This window comes from Microtus oregoni, unplaced genomic scaffold (genome assembly GCF_018167655.1).
Source record: "Microtus oregoni isolate MIOR12 unplaced genomic scaffold, Mior012 000064F_ref0000363, whole genome shotgun sequence".
In the NCBI taxonomy this organism is placed as follows: Eukaryota; Metazoa; Chordata; class Mammalia; order Rodentia; family Cricetidae; genus Microtus; species Microtus oregoni.
The window spans coordinates 7,910,891-7,927,700 of record NW_024543874.1 but is presented as its reverse complement, the minus strand read 5'-3'; the positions used below and the strand labels follow the sequence as shown (position 1 = coordinate 7,927,700).

The window sequence follows — 16,810 nt, the reverse complement described above, 5'->3', positions numbered from 1 at the left end:
GGGAACCTATGGGTGTGTGTCTGTGTTACCATGCGCTGGGTCACTTTCAGTATAGCATCAAGGTCCCCAGTGCTGAAAGCTGCCAACTGTAAGGCAATCAAGGCTGTGGTAAGCATGGTGGGACTACCCTGGAAGTAATACGCATTCTTTCAGCACAAGGAGGAAAGATGGCTTTTTGCACACAGTCAATCACTCCACCCTAAACCCTGTCACCAACAGCTTGCGAGGGAGCAGGTGATGGCCTTGTGATGACCCAGCTTCATTCTACCTACCAGTAGGAGTGGGGGCAGTGGGAGGTTCCTTTTGGCTCCATTTAGCTCCTACTACATAGGCAACACCTTCAAAGGGCACTTCCCAAAGACTATGTCAAAACTCCATCAAACTGAAAAACCCTTTTCTCGTGAATCCTAACACCCTACACCAAGGTGCCATTCTCCTCCTCAGAAAGAAAAACTCAGAAATGCAACAGCTGGTTTTGAACCTTTAATAAAAGTAAAAACAAACAAACAAAAAGAATGCAAAAAGAACACAATGCTGCAAACTTAGCATGGACGTAAACCTCGCTGGGTGTTCAGATCGGGGACAGTGGATGTGGTTGGTACTAATTACCAGTTTTATAAATTCGATCACTTTGGTTCAGTGTACCTGCTATAAACTATTGGCAAAAACATCCTTCGGATTCACATTTTTTGGCTACATTATTTCTAATAGATTTATTTCCAGTTGAAGAGAAAAAGAATCCTATATGATCAAGTACATCACCAAGTTCACTCGCTTTCCTTTTAGTAGCTCCTGGTTTCCCTAAGACACTGAAGTATTTGCTGAGGAACGCCTTCCAAGGACCATTTGTTTTTATTTCCAGGAAATTTTAAGGATTGCTCCAAAGTCCAGAACAACCCATTTTCTCTTAACCAAAGTAGTTTCAGAAAACCAGTTTACTCCCGACATTTTCCTCAAAACAAACTAAGCAAAACCCCAATGAGCATCAGCACACGAGGGAACCCAAACCCGGAAGTCCACACAGGCACCAAGTGTCTGTCCTGCCTGGGGACCAACTTCTGCGTCATCGAGTCCGTTCCACAGAATTTAAAACAAACCAAAAACACTTACATTGTAGAATACAAAAAAAGGTAAATTTGTAAGTAAAAATGACTAAACTCACAAAACTGGAGTATGTCCGAGGACTGGGGCGCAGTGGAGGGTGTGACTGAGGGAGCGTCACGCTGACACGAGTATTGCTGAGCTCGCCTCCACGCACCTCTGAAATGACCCAAGAACCCTTCTCTGGAACAGCTCACGCGGTAAAAAAAAAAAAACAACAAAACAACCAAAAAAAAAACAAAAAAAAAATAAATATTTAAGAGAATACAAGGCTCAGATTGGTTTTCATACACATTGCACTTGAAGTCGAAGACCCAATACTTGCAAATTAGGTCCCACATGGTCTATGCCATTCAACGCATACAGGACACCGCATGTTTAATGCAGTGACGTGCGCACTCAACCTTTTACAAGGCAATCACAGATTGCAAGGTCCATAGGGCTGTGGAAAAGTCCTCTCCACTTTGGAGTGACAGAAACAATTTCGGCTTGTTACGACTGAAACAGCACGGACAGCTACTCACTCTTAGATGGTCCCAACTGTGGACAAAACTTCATTTCAATTGAGGAGAAAAGTCCAGCATCACGGTGCAGAATCATGACTTTGCGCTGCCCTTGGCTCTCAGGAAGATTGTCTACAAACCCCTGGCAGTGAAAAGCATAGTTCCCACACTGCTGAGACCCACATGTGAGCGCCTGCCTGAGCGTGACCTGGAGATGTGGCTGCACTGGGACCTCCTGGGAGCATGACCTTCCTCCAACTCACTGCTGCTCTTCTCCCCGCTCCCTTTTACACAACCCTATTTTAACTCTGGATAAATACTCTTACTACACATACTTCATGTCTGTTAAGCACCATCAGCCTCTCTCCTTTGGGCACTGACACAAAACTGCAGGTTGGTAGTTCATTTTGAATCAAGGCTTTGAAATATGGCAACTTGCTTTGAATGATGAATGAAATCTAATACTCAGGAAACTGGCCCCCCACCCCACTCTCACATACAGCCTGGGATGGAATGTTCCAGAGCAGACAGCCGTGAGGGTGGGTGAGCAAGGTAAGACTTAGGTGAGTGGTCCTTGCCTCCACTTGCTAGTCTAGACCATGTGAACACTTGTTCAGGAGTCATTTATCATCAGCAGCCCAGTCTAAATGGGACATTGAGGAAAAAGAGTCTTCATCACACCCAGGACCAGTGTCTCCGCATCCTGCTTCCACTCTGAACCATGCCCTGAAGCTCAGTCACTGTGAGGCTTTTCCGGAACACCCTATGTGGAAAAGAAGAAGAAAAGTCAGCGGTGGAATGTTTAAATGGTTGGGACTTATACAATCTCCTTGTCTGGGGATGAGGCAGCTCAGGTTGAGTGCCAAGACCACCTTTCAGGCTGCTAAGGCTGCAGACTTAGCTCTTCACCTATGAAGTTCCGACAATCCAAACCTCAGAAAGTAGTGCTGCTCACCCGTTATGCAGAGTCAGACAGTGACAAGTTGAGTGACTAAGCCACCAGCCACAGGAAACACTATCAAAGCACCACCACCCACGACAAGGTAGGACAGGTGCACCTCAGAGCTGACTCGGTGCAATTAGGGCCCTACTTTAAATCAGATTTAATGTGTAAAAGATAGGTGGCTTCTGCTGGAGCCTTGATCAGACCCAAGGCCTCTGCTACACCTGCCCTGGCAGCAGCTCAAGCCTGGGAATCATTGTCATTGCCAGGCCTGCAGGACTGACTATGTGTAGGACGCTGTCTCATCGGCAAGCTGATTGGACAGAGGAAACACAAGCTGCCAATGCAGGAGAGACAAACCTCAATTCATACACCCATCCTCTGGAAGCCCAGAGACCTCCTACTCTATTCAGTGTTCCCACATTCAGCAACCATACGTAATAAGATCCTGGGATCAACGAGTGATAGACAGAAATGGGGGTCAGAGTGAAGCCACCCCAGAGTATGCCATGCCTTCTGCCGGGCGGTGGCAGCACAGGCCTTTAATCTCAGCACTCAGGAGGCAGAGGCGGGTGGATCTCTGTGAGTTCAAGGCCTGCCTGGTCTACAAGGCGCATTCCAGGACAGCCAGGAATGTCACACAGAGAAACCCTCTCTTGAAAAACCTAAATAAATAAATAAATAAGGCTGTAAGCAAACTTGCTTTATTTTTGCTGTTGTTTTCTTTCTCCATTTTTGAGTGTAGCTTAGGCTGGTCTGGAACTCACAGTGACCATGTTTCTGCCTCTCAATGGCTGGAATTAAAAGTATGCACCACACCTGGTCCAGGTCAGATTCTTAATTAACAGTTGGAAAAAACAGTTAAACCACCAAATTATACTATCTATTTACTGATTCTACAAACTAAAGACAATTTTAGAATGTACAGTCCTCAGGAGACTAAGCCTGTATTAATGTAAAAGACGAAAGACTCAAGAAGCTACCAATGGGCTGAGACTCCCTGGCACCTGGCTGCTCACTAAGGCTAGCTACACAGTGCATCCTAAATGGAAGACTGCATCTGGGACCCTGGCTTGTTTACATCAGCTTTACATCCATTTGCTACATGTTAAAGGGCCATATAGTATATCAGTGAGTAGCATGGCTCAAATTGCACATACCTGTGCAAACATCAAGTTCCATATTTACAACACATTAATCATAGCTTCTACTTCACAGCTTGAGGGTTCCACTAACTAACAACAGACATGGCCAGTAGTCAGTGACTCAACTGTGTCAGGAGACAGCAGGAAAGACTAACTGAATCCAACAGCAGGGCGGCAAGCTCCACAGTTAGTGTCCCTGTGGGAGAGGGGACAAGGAACCGGCATACACTGAACTGCTGTCTGCAATCTGAAACTTGACTTTCTGGGGAAAGGCTTTATAAATGCAAACAGCAATGGCTGCAGATTCTATAAATGATGGTAAGAATTTTCTCTAAACACACAGGCTGATAACAAGCTTGCTGTATTTTCAGATACCCAGGACAAAGGGCACATACAAAGAACAACAAAAGCTCCACATGGAAGAAACTGCTCTAAGTCTATAAGCTGAGTTTCTGAGCATGGCTCTCCTTGTGAGTGCCCAGGGTTTCATGTTCAAGGGAACTACAGGCAACAAAGAGGACTAATGAATAGCAGGAGGGCAGCAGAGGTTCTTAGGACAGTTCCTCTAGTGTCAGTCATTTCTAGGTGTCTAGACTGAGGCATGCTCCTTCCCAGGCATGCTGATTCCTGAAGATAGGAGAGCCTTGGCCTCTACACACATTACCCTCTCAGAGGTCACAACTCCAAACACCTTTCAGACTGACACTAGTCAACCTGCTTGAGGTCAGCTCAGTTCAAAAGCCCAGGCATTCTCTGCCAGTCTGAGGACAAATCTCAAAACACGAGATACTAGGAAGCCTTTCTTCCTCTGATAACTACCTGGGCACACTGCAGGGAGTGAGCGTGAGAGAAGTGTCGTCATGTTTTCATGTGATATGGATCTCGGATTTTGGGGGGTAGTTTGTTTTAAGACAAGGTCTCTGTAAGTAACACACACTAGGCTCAACTCAAGACCCACTGGCCTCAGCCTCCTGGTGTTGGGGATATGTGTGTCCTACCACGCCTGGCTTCTGACAAGGTTGCTAACGCTGAGGACAGCTTTCTACCTCTCCATCACAGACAAGAGACAGTTCGTTTCTGACTGGCTGTGATCTGGAGAAGATTAGAGGGACAGAAAAGAAAGACACCTCTAGTACAAGCCCTTAGAAATAACTGGAATTTTTGTGAGATATCCAAGTGGCCTTCAACTTCAGCTTCTCCTGAGCGGGTGACAGGTGGCGGTTTAAAAATAGCACAAAACACTGAGATAAGCACCCAGAGAAAGCCCTGGAGCTCAACCCTGTGTGCGATGGCTCTCTCTAGTCACCCTCCTGTAAAGTTCACTACACTTAAGCCCATGTGTCAAAGTCCTCTTGAACTAAAATGTTCACATTATCTTTAAAATTAAAGTGTTCAAGTGGCAATTGTGGCCTGGTGAAGAGATCTACAAGACTGTGCATTCAGCTGTCCAGTTGCCTCAGAAGTGACCCTGGACGTAAGGAGGTGACACTGTTTTCTCTCCCAGAGAGAAGAAAGTTAGTACCCCAACAAGACGGCCCCTTTACACAGTGGTCAAGCAGACTCTAGAGCTCTCTGGACCATTCTTTCCCGGTGCCTGAGCTCAGGTACCTTTTGGTAGGGAGTGCATGCTGGTTTGTCTACAGACAAGGAGCTCCAGCATTGTCTGCACCCACTGACTTTGCCAAGGGATGCTAGAGCGCAGCTGACAGTACTGCCTAGGGGTGTATGCACTTAGAGAACCACAGGCCGCAGCTGCAGGGCACAGGGCCACCCTGAAGCTCTGGTTGCTTTCCAGCATGAACAAGTACAAAAAATCTGGACATCCTAACTTAGGGAAGACCCAGCTAGGTATCATTTTCTATTTACCATAGACTATCCTCATCAACTGTTGCTAAGGAATCTGAATGAGACAAACATCAACACCAAATATACCTGCCATGCTAACAAGCCTCAAGTGTCCAGAGAACACCGAGCACTGTACTCACCATAGCTAACTGCCGTCCTATGTTTCCCACTGTGACGCCACCTGAGAAAAATATACATGGGAGCCAGGAGCGAATATAGAGGAAATCTGGGGATGTGTACCTGAGGAGAAAACAAAACAGTCTTAGCTACCCAGGCAGCCTGGGGCCCAGGACTCACGTGATATGGGTGTAGGAGACATTTGTGAGCTGCAGTTAGCATCAAATACCAGTGTCTGAAAGACATGTTTTATGGCCACCAGACTTTCTTATCACCAAGTAATGAATAATGAGTTTTTTGTTTTTCCGAGACAGGGTTTCTCTGTGTAACTATTTTGGCTGTCCTGGAACTCACTTTGTAGACCAGGAAAGCCTCAAACTCACGGAGATCCACCTGCCTCTGCTAGGATTACCAAGTGATGGGATTAAAGGCATGTGTCACCACCACCTGGCTTGGATAGTGAGTTTTTAATATGTGCCAAGAAAAATCATTTTGAGATTTTCAAGTTATTTTGCAAAAAAAGCTAAATAACATACAAAACGTCTACACTTAACAGATAGGTGTTGTTACCAAAGCAAAGCAATATTTTAACACACTTACTGGTAGACACCATTATACACAAGAAGCTGAGTGATCAGCGTAGCTAGGAAGGCGATGGTGATCCCGAGCCCAAGGCCACTTCGGGAGCGGTCAAACGTCCACCACAGGCCCAAAGACAGGGCTGCTAATGTCAAGGACAGCTGGACATTATTGGCAAAATCCAATTTCTAGAGATCCAAAAGTTAAGGAAAAGTTTCCTAATTTATCATAAGAAAACACTAAACCCCAGAATAACTCATAGGCCACACTGTACAGTAACGTGCTGGTAATGATGACGTATAAACAAAGCTGAACCCCCACCTCCATCCAGGATGACATAAACAAACCTAAGACACCCATCCCCAGGGAGTACCGCATCCAGAGCACTGGCTTGTCATAGTAACTTCTGAGAGCCACAAGCAATGAAGCTCTGCTAAGATATTGTCTCTATCTCCTCACCCCTTCTTTTCAGTGAGTGGAGACAAGCAGGCACTACCCCATGCTGTCTCTGGGCCAGCCCAGGTTGAAGGGCAGGGGCAAGTCAGTCAGTTTATTCAGCGCCTGCCAATTAGCACTATCAGAGTTAGGAAATCATCTGAGTAAGGAAAGAGCCCCTGACATTGATGCACAACGTAGTTCCAAGTTACTCTAAAAACATAGTATTTGAAGCATTTACCATCAAATCAATCATTTTCACAGAAAATGTATAATGCACAAAAACACAGCACACTGCATGAAGGGAGTGTGTCATCTTTGAGCACTAGAAGCCCAGGGGCTACCTGAGCAGCCCTGGACTTCTGTAACAGAGAACAGGAACAAGGCTCTCACTAATTCTCTATTGCAGGAACAAGCATGTCAGTGGGGCAAAAGCTAAGAGGGAGGATGGATCAAGTCCACTGAGAGCCACAGTGACTGAGGGGCAGAGTACATCCACCTCTGGTGTTAGCCCCAGTGTCCTAAGATGAGTAAAAGGCCCTAGAAACTGAAGTCCAGAATTCCTCTAAAGTACAGGGATGAGGGAATGAACATCAACACCCGTCACAGTAACTGAGGATACGGCACTGGCGTGGTTGATGCCAACGAACACCGCTATACAGCGCATGACGCTGGCCCACTCTCTCTTGAACTTGTGAGGTTCTCCAAGGTGACTGTCAATACAGGGGTACAGTAGGCCGACAACAGCTATGTGAAGAAAAACAAAAACAGGATTAGCATACACTGGCTAAAATTAGCACTTGTGTGGTCATTATTAACAGGATCCTAACCACTTCTTTTCCCCATTTGGCACCTGCACCACAAAGTTCTTACCATTTTGAAAATACCCTATAAGAAAAGGCTGTGGCACGGCCACTTCACCCTGCTTCCTCTTGCCTAGGCCTGGCCCCAGTGGGACAAGTGGCATACCGTGGGGAGGGCAGGGCCCTAGGGAGGGAGAGCTCTGCTGCCATTCCCAGGCTGCCCTAGGATGGCTGGGCCTCCTCATGTTTGTTTCCTCATGTGTGAAATGGGGGTTATGTAAGTGAAGTGGAGGGCAGAGTAGGAAGAAGTTTTGTGGTTCTGAGTTAGTAATTGTCACAAACACAGACTCAGACTCCTAAACACTTGGACAGCGGCAAACTGGATATTCCAGAAGAGACCAAGAGAGTAAAAAACAGGAAAGGGGTGTCTGCAGTACAAGTAGGAGAGCCCCCAGGGGACACAAGGTACGTGTGAGTTGCAGCTAAGTTCAAGATCTCAGGCTGCAGTCATTTGGCCTTGACAGCAGTGAGAATGATGCAGGTTCTGTCACATATTCAGAGGAGGGGAGAAACCATCTCAAGTATACCTCAAAACTTTCATTACAAACTTTATGTTCCATACACACAAAGAAAAGAATTTCAAATCTACATCTTATGCCCCAAAGAACTTTTAAGTGCTGGGGTAACAGTTCAGTGGCAAATGATTTGCCTAACATGTATGAGGCCACCCCAGTCCCAAATAAACAAGACGTTCACCCATTACAGCCATAAACCTAGAGTGTGTTGAAAACAAAGATGCCAACTTTGTCCCAAAGGCTACATCAACCTTCCTGGCACGAGCACGCAGCTGTCACAAGGCTGACCCCATAATGCTGCAGGTGAGCCTCTGAGCAACCTTGGGAATCAAGTACCCTGCACATTACATCCAACCCATGACTCAGCTACAGCCCAGCAGCGAAGCCCAGCACATAAAGCTTGGCGGGCAGTCCATAAAAGCTGGCTTCAAAGCAGACAGGCGCAGGTGTGTCTCTCCAGTCCGGAGGAAAGGTGTACCAGAGTTTATACTGCCCACCCACACAGGCCAAAAGGCCAAAGACAAGCAAGGTGGGACACAGACACCTGACAGATGTCTTTGGAATAAATGCTGTGCATTGAAGGATATGCAGGGATCTGTTGGGCTGTGACCAGTCAACTTTTTTTGTTTTTGTAAAACCAGCAAAATGAAAAAGAAAGAAAGAAAGAAAGAAAGAAAGAGACAGTCTCACGGTAACAAGTTTCCATAGGTGTGCTTAAGCCCAAAGGTTCCTCTTTTATTACTGTCCCAAGTCTACTGGAGTTCCAGAGGGCTTGGCCGCCAGCCACAAGGCACTCACTATCAGCAGAAGGAAGTATGGAGAAGTCTGTCCCCTGGCAACAGCCTCTTGAGCGCACGTGATGGTTTGTTTTCAGTTATTCAGCGGGGTAGCACGTTTGCTCAGGCAGCCAATGGCTGAGTGGTGCTGCCCTCACCAGTTCTCCAGGCGGCCAATCCTGGCTTCTGACTCCGCGAGACAGCTGCGACTCCTCCACTAAAACTGCCAATTATCTCCTGACCTCATCTCCATCACTAGTCCCTCCAACTTCCGCCTGTCTCTCGCCCGCGTCTGGGGCTCCCAACCCTCTCGTCTCCCTTTTCTTGTACTCAGGGTGACAACAGCTGACGTGTCGTTGTCCCCCCACCCCCCGACTCCAAGAACAAGGAAGGGCACTCACCGGCTGCCGTGCCACAGCACGGGGGCACCCACCAGGCAGAGGAGAAGATGGTGGCGATCACCTCGTCGGGAAAGAGCGTGACATTCCGCTGGATCTGCAGCAGGTTGAGCACCAGGGCCAGGACCACACCGAACGAGAAAAGCACGAGGCTCCGCTGCACCAGGTCGTGGTGCCAGCTGCCGGGACGCGCGCTGCATCCTGCCGTTCCCGCTCGCTGGACCCGGGGCGAGGGCTCTGTGGCTCCGGGGCCCTGAGGACAGCGAGCTGCCGCAATCATGCCTCGCGGGAGGCTGTACGGCCTCGCAGCGCCGGCGCTTGGGCAGCTCCAGACGTGGTCGTGCAGCCTGGGCATCGGCGGCCAGGCGCACCGTGGGAGGAGCACGCCACAACACCACGCGTAGCGCGCCCGGACGGCCCAGGAGCGGCCGCGACCCCGCGCGGGTTCCGTTTATAAGGCGGGCCGCCGGTGGCGTCACGTGACCACACTCAGCCTATCGACCGCCCGCGCGCCCCGCTGGGGGGCGTGTCTTCCAGCGGCTCCGCCCTGCCCGCGCGCCCGTCCGCTCGGGGTCTGGTGAGGCGGCGGGAGCCAATAGGAGGAGGGCGGCCCATATGACGTGCGCACACGCCACCGGGGGGTGGGGCTGGTGCCCGGCACGCGCGCTTCAAACGAGTGCGCGCTGCACGGGCCGGCAGCAGGGCTGACAGGACGCGGGTCATATGGTCCGGCGCTGCCCTGCCCTTCCCTGCCCTGCAGTGCGCTGCCCAACCTCGTTTGCTGAAAGAATGCGGACACCGCGGGTGTTCGCTTTCCCCAGGTTCCGTGCGCAAACCCCTCTTAGTGCTCTAAAGACCCGGGATCCTTAGGGCCGAGCACCTCGTTGGGCAGGTGACAGGTGGTCTGTAGGTTCACAACCCAGTCCGGAGCGCCCCCCAGCCAAGACCACACCGGCTAAAGCCACAGGGCTTGTGACCAGGCCTGAAAGGGCACCGTGTGACCTTAGGTAGGACGTGTGGTGGCAAGAGAGTAAAACAAAGCCAACCTCCCTAGCAGGCTGTTTCTCTAAGTTCCTGCGAGAGGTCAGTTTCCCAGCGTGACGCAGCACCGGTGTGGGTGGCTTGGCCGCCTTCCTAGCTCACAATACGTCCATTCCCCTCTAAGCCATATTGGCCGTTCTATGCCTTGTTCAGAAGAACTCGAAGCAGTTTTTACTAAGGAATATTGCAATTTGGGTCTTGGCTTTTTTGCCCTCTGGCCAGTGCAAGCTTGTGAAGGTTGCACGGGCATGCGCGTGCACACACACACAGTGGGGGTGGGGGGCATCAGTTCGGGAGTCCTCTCAACAGCAAAAGGCAGGAGGGGCTGCCTAGCTTCAGTGGATAGAAGTTGTTAGTGACTGTGAGTCTCTACCGTGGGATGTGGCAGGTGCCGCCTCTACCAGCCATTATCGGCTGTAATCCTTAGATGTTGAGAAAGCTGCACCTGTGTAAATACATACAACTTTGCCCCTAAGGAACAGACACATCACTCACAGGAAACTTGGCCCTAAGGAACAGTCACGTCAGTAACTTGCAGGAAGCTGGCATAATGGGACAGGCTGCAGCTCAGACCCTTCACCGACACCCCAGTACCATGCATCTGTCTTGTGGGTCCTGAGTTGTATTCCAGTCCATTTTTCTCAGTCCATTTTGCTTGTCCTTACGGATCTCTCCAAGGGTTCTTCCCCTGCCTTTCTCCAGGGACTCTTTCTGTTGTTATAGTCCCTATGGGCAAGCCTGGAGCTTCTAGTATTCTGTGCATTTCTGGGTTGCTTGCCTCTGGAGTGAAGACTTCAGACAGTTGTCTTCAGACAGTTGCTTTGTTACCAGCTATTAGCTTGGTTGCCTCCTCTGCTTACCCAAGTCAGTACTCAACCAGCCTGACCTGCTGCTTGGCATCTCATCTGCACTGGGACAAAACAAGCTGTGGTCCTATACCATGATGGCTGTAGTGGCACACAGACCAAGGTGCCCTGTGGACCATGAAGGATACCCACCCTGTGCTCTGGTTCCTGGGGTCCCATGGAGACTGTCACAGGCTCTATGGGCTTATGAGCAATTTGCCCTCACAGTCAGTGAATGACGCTTCCATAGGGTGATGTAGAGGAGAGTTTGGACTAAGGCTCTTGGGGATGCAGCCTGATTGCCAAAAGTGATAGCCAGTTATTCTAAGGCCTGCTAGTGTCTCTGTGCATACTGGAAATGGATGATCAGGGGCCCCCTCTCTGCCCTGAGGGTTGCTAGGGAGATGCTTTTGAAACAGAGCTCCTGGGTGCGCCACTGTACCATGTTACCATATTAACATGTACTTCATGTTAATCATTACAGACGGACTGATTGCTGAGCTCCCAGCTACTGGGGACTCGCCTGGAGACCATGCAGGCAAGGTGAGCCAGCCACTCCCTTTGTATCCCTGCATTCTTTCTGGGATAATAGCAATAATCACTCTGGCTTGTATTCTTAAAATGGAGTAGATAAGGAGATATATCGGCTACTTTATCGCAAGCTTATCCCATGTTCCATGTTGGCTATTCAGAAAATGTAATCATGTCTAGAGCTGAGGTAACAACCCAGTCAGTAAAGTGCTTGCTTTACAAGAATATGAACCAGACTATGACCCCCGCAGAACCCACAGAAAGGGCCACACGTGCAAGAGCACATGTGGGTAATCTCAGTGCTAGAGACATAGAGGACCCTTGGACCTTGGTGTCTTGGTGGTGTAGCCAAAAAGTGAGCTCTGAGTTCAGAGAGAAACTGTGTCTTAAAACAGGTGGAGAACAATTGAGGATGACTTCCGAATCCATCTGTGGTCTTCACGCACATCAACTTTCAGCCCACCACCCACCACCGAGCAAAAACTGCTGTTATGATTTCATACTAGGCCTTGGGGGGAGGGTGGTGGCATATGCCTTTAATCCTAGCACTTGGGAGGCAGAGGTAGGCGGAACTCTGAGTTTGAGGCCAGCCTGCTCTACAAGAACTAGTTCCAGGACAGCCAGGACTGTTACACAGAGAAACCCTGTCTCAAACAAACAGAAAAGATTTCAGACCATGTATATCCACACATTTTTTCCTATGCAGAAGTATTTCCACTTATTTTTTTCCTATGCAGAAGTATATGTGGCTTTTTCAGTTTTTATTTTCAAAGTTCATTGTTTTTAATGTGTGCATGTGTATGTATGTATGTGTTCCACATGCATGCAGGTGCTCACAGAGACCTGAAGAGAGTTCAGAATCCCCTGGAACTAGGATTATAGATGGTTGTGAGCTACCATGTGGATGCTGGGAACCAAACCTGGATCCTCCAGGAGAACAGCAAGTGTTCCTAACCACCAAGTCCTCTCTCCAGCCCCCTTTTTCATTTCTAAACATTTATTGTGTGTGTGTGTGTGGGGGGGGGGTGGCTGGAGGTCAGAGGACAACCTGTAGGAGTTGCTTTTCTCCTTTTTGTGTGGGTCCCAGAAATTAGAGTGCAGGGCTTTACCCCCTGAGCCGTTCTGCCAGCCCCTGACCCCCTGAGCCGTTCTGCCAGCCCCTGTACCACCTTCTGAGTCCTACTGGAGTCATTCACACACAGCAGATCCTGTGACCAAGTGACCGTGAGCTTCTTCAAAGCATGACTTTGGTACGGTGGTTGAAACTTCACAGACATAATGCACAGCTTCCTCACTATAGGCCCTCACTGTTTTCCTGTACTCACAAGGTACATAGGCTGCCCCAGGGTCACTGCTACCTCTTCAGCCTTCCCTAGCGTCAGCCCACCACAAAGCTGCTTTCTGCCTCTATGGGCTTCCTGTTCCAATCACTCTTGTGAACATGATATTCATTGTGTGGTCTTTGGTGGTTCTCTTTCAGCATAATGTTTTCAAGATTGATCCGTATATAGTACTGTGCTGTCTCTTTATGGCTGGCTAATATTCCAATGTGCAGCTTCACTTCACTTTGACCTTTCCCTGGTTGGATATTTTTGGCGGTTATGAATGATACTGCAGTAAAAACACGTGCATAGCTCTGTGTGTGTACTTTCAGTTCTCTTGGTGAAATTACAGGGTCTTACAGGAAACTGTTTTCCAAGGCAGCCACACCACTCTGCAGTCTCATCAGAACATCACGAGGGGCCAGCCTGGGTGAGGATCCCAGGGGAGCTGTAAGGGAAGGTGACAGTGATCTCACAAGGATGTACCTCTCTCGAAGGGTTTGGTTGTGAAGAGGTGGGGGTAGGAAATGGAGCTGGAGGGAAGAGAGAGCAAGTCCAGTAGCTGTGGGACATAAGCTGGTTGACTCTAGTCACTGAGTCCACTGGGGACAGACAATGGATGGGGGCAAGTCTTTCCTCAAGGGAGTCAATGATTTTTAAAGGGAAAGGGTCTTTTGTGTAGCTATGCCCTCAAATGGGAAACTCTGTCTTGTGTGTGTTGGTGGGGGACAGGATCAGAAAGCTCAAGAGGCTTAGGAATTCATGAGAGCCCTCATGGAGGTTATCTGAGCTATAAACAATCGCTGGGGAGAGGAGAAAGGGATGCCTGCAAAGCTTGCAGGCGGGGAGCTCCAGAGAGCTCCAGACATGCAGATTATGTGAGAACGCAATCGTGCTGGAGTAGGCTGTAAAAGACAGCAATAACAACAAAAGGCTGTGTATTTGTGTGTGTGTGTGTGTGTGTGTGTGTACGTGTGTGTGTGTGTGTGTGTGTACATGCATTCCACAGTGTACGTGTGGAAGTCGGAACAACTTTTGGGAGTGGGTTCACTACTTCTACAATGTGGGTCCCCTGGACTGGACTCAAATTTTCAGTCTTGGGGTCAGGCAAGCACCTTTACCCACCGAGCCATCTTTCCAGCCTACAGTAGTAAGCCCTTTGGTGATGGCTTTGTGTCGCCCACATGCCTATAATTAACCCCATGGACTCACCGGTTCTCTAACCTAGACTCAGTGGAATAGCACCTTTGGTCTCCAGCGACTGCCCTACCTGGAGTGATGGTCAGTATTCATACACTACACAGGGAGGAAGGGCGATGGTGGGGAAGGGCAGATTGGGATTGGGGGTTGGGAAGGTGGGTGTGGGGAGCTGCTCTCGTAGGGTTGAAGACCTGGTGAGATCCGTGATAGCAGTGCCACTGACTTGCAAGGTGTGGTGACTCTGTGTGTGACTCTTGATCAGCATAAGGGCTTCTCGGGTTTTTGCTGGCAGAGAAAAGGCAGAAAAATGGAACCAGGGAGGCAGGATTGGGGCCTGGTGATTGATGGGGTCATGCCCCCAAGTTCTGGAAGGTGGAGGGAGAAGCAGAAGACAGTTCAGAAGAGGCCCCCAAACTGGGAGGACAGGTGTTCAGAGAGGAGAGGAACCCACATGGAACTAGATACAAGCCCCAGGCACACAGGGATCTTTGTGCACTTCCTTGGTCTTACTTGCCTCTGCCTTTGATTCTGGAACTGGCACCATTTGATCCCATAGAGTAGAAATGCTGGGATAGCACAGCTGGGGCAGAGGAGGCCAGCTTTATAGACAGCCAGGCTGAAACCAGCAAAAATGACATGGGGTTGCTTAACACCTCACTGCTTCCTTCCGGCTCTCTGCAAGGATTAGCTGGTATAAGGCTTAAGGCAGGAGACTTATGGAAGAGTCTGTTTGGGGAACTTGGCTGAGCCCTCCTGATTTCTTGGAAGTTGGATAACAGTTTAGTTTCAGTTTGGTGACATGGGACTTTAGCACAGGCGGGTGAGGTTGTTTTTCTCTGCCATCTGGCAGCTGGACCTGTGCAGCAGCCCTTGGAAAACCAGGAAGCTAACAGACACCTCTGGTCCTGAGTAGGCAGCTGGTGAATGGCTCAGCCAGGTGGGGGTAGAAGCTGAGGATGAGTGCACCGTGGGGAGATGCTGGAGATATGGGCAAAGTCCAGAATGGCTTGATGACCAGGTGCTGGACTGCTGGACAGCTCGTCACCCAGGAGGGCAAGGCCTGGATGACTAAGGCTTCTGTAGGCCAATGTGGCTGACAAAGGCTCACAACAGGTTTGGAAAATGGAGGTGGCCAGTGTAACAGGGATGAAAATAGGGACTGGGGGTGGTAGGTGGGGTGCTGGGTAGGTAGTGTGTCCTCTAACCTGTGCCCTCTCTGGACTTTCAGAATTGTTTGGAATAAGAGTTACTGCAGATGCAAAAAGTTAAAAGATGAGGTCCCTGGGTGCAGGACAGACCCTGATCAATGTAAGGCTTCCCGTATTAGAGGAGAGGAGGAGCCAGATAGATATGGACACCAGCAGCAGCCTCCCCCAGCTTTGGAGGGGTCATGGGCTCCATACTCTCCAAATTCTGGCCAGGTCTGAGTTTCTGTTGGGGTAGGGCTGGGGCAGCAAGAAGGTATGGAGAAAGGCTTGGGGTTGCAGCCCATGCTATAGACACACTGGTGCTTTCTGTTGGTTCCCAGGCCCCCAAGGAAAGGCTGAATTGTCTGTCCTAACCTCAGGCTCCCAGAGGAGCCCAGATGGGAAGAGAGCAGATCATTTTGTAGAGCGGTAAATGCAATGCTCTCCCAGTGGGGTTTGCCTTGGCTGACCCCTGCCCTTCCTTACCCCATAGCACCTTCCTCCCTCAACACCTCCAGGTCCTCTGCCCTCCCCATCTCCTCTTTCTCCTCTTCCCCCTCCCTAACCCTCCCTCCACTCCCTACTTCTCCCTCTATTCCTTCTCTCCACTCCCACCTCTCCTCCTCTTCCCTTTCTCCATCCCTGCTCCACTTCCTCTTCCCTGTCTCTCTCACACTCCTTTCCTTCCATGCCCATTGCTCAGTTAGGGACACAGAGGTAGCTAGGTGTCAGGAGCTCGCACACTCCAGGTGTGAATCCCCTGTGGCTGCCGTGATAAGTGAGCTGGAGCACATTAACTCATAGCAATATGAGTTTATCGTCCCAGAGGTCTGGAGTGTGAAAGGGGATGCATCCCCTCTGTGAGGATCTGTTTCTGCCCTTCCTGACTCCTGGAGACCACCTGCTTCCCTTGGCTCAAGGCCTCCTCCTCTCCTCCCGCTGACTATTGATTGTGTCTCTGGCTTTCCTCCTGCCACCCTCTCACGTCCTAGGACATTTCATTTACATCAAAACTATCTAGAGAAGCCAGCCATATGTGTGTATGTTCTTTAAGTCCCATTTTCAACATAAGGCATCAGGAGGTAGAACCTTTGGGAGGTGATGAGGTGAATCAGAAGACTCCATCATTACCTCATCTCAAGGATGATGGAGGAAGGTCATTGGTTAAATAAAAAGAAACTGCTTGGCCCTCATTGGTTAGAAGATAGGTGGGAGGAGTAAACAGAACAGAACGCTGGGAGGAAGAGGAAGTGAGCTCAGACTCGACAGCTCTCCTCTCGGGAGCAGACGCCTCAGAGAGACGCCATGCTCTCAGCTCCCAGGCAGATGCAGGCGATGAAGCTCTGACCCAGGATGGACATAGGCTAGAATCTTCCCGGTAAGCGCACCTAGGGGCGCTACACAGATGATTAGAAATGGGCTAAATTAATATGTGAGAATTAGCCTAGAAGAGGCTAGATAGAA

At 49.5% G+C, this 16,810-nt stretch overlaps 1 protein-coding gene across 2 annotated transcripts; it reads right to left on the bottom strand.

Moving 5' to 3' along the window:
* Positions 1 to 470: 470 nt before the first annotated feature.
* On the bottom strand, positions 471 to 9,675 carry Insig1 (insulin induced gene 1). Of its 2 annotated transcripts, XM_041640728.1 has the most exons (5): positions 9,224 to 9,667; positions 7,291 to 7,415; positions 6,255 to 6,421; positions 5,678 to 5,777; positions 471 to 2,367 (listed from the first exon to the last, which is right to left on the bottom strand). In XM_041640728.1, the coding sequence occupies exons 1-5, from the start codon at positions 9,573 to 9,575 to the stop codon at positions 2,338 to 2,340; spliced, it is 774 nt and encodes a 257-aa protein (XP_041496662.1). In that variant the 5' UTR covers positions 9,576 to 9,667; the 3' UTR covers positions 471 to 2,337. The 2 variants fall into 2 exon arrangements, with proteins under 2 accessions (XP_041496662.1, XP_041496663.1); XM_041640729.1 differs by lacking the exons at positions 471 to 2,367; positions 6,255 to 6,421; positions 7,291 to 7,415 and having other exon boundaries at positions 5,695 to 5,777; positions 9,224 to 9,675.
* Between the last annotated feature and the right edge of the window lie 7,135 nt (positions 9,676 to 16,810).

What these genes read in the sequence shown, in the direction of transcription:
- Insig1 (XM_041640728.1), bottom strand. Translation starts at nt 9,575, where the DNA reads ATGCCCAGGCTGCACGACCACGTCTGGAGCTGCCCAAGCGCCGGCGCT. An exon ending in GTGTATAATGGTGTCTACCA is followed by an intron (nt 5,778 to 6,254) that starts GTAAGTGTGTTA and finishes TTTTCTCCTCAG; the next exon opens with GTACACATCCCCAGATTTCC. An exon ending in TAGGACGGCAGTTAGCTATG is followed by an intron (nt 2,368 to 5,677) that starts GTGAGTACAGTG and finishes TTTTCCACATAG; the next exon opens with GGTGTTCCGGAAAAGCCTCA.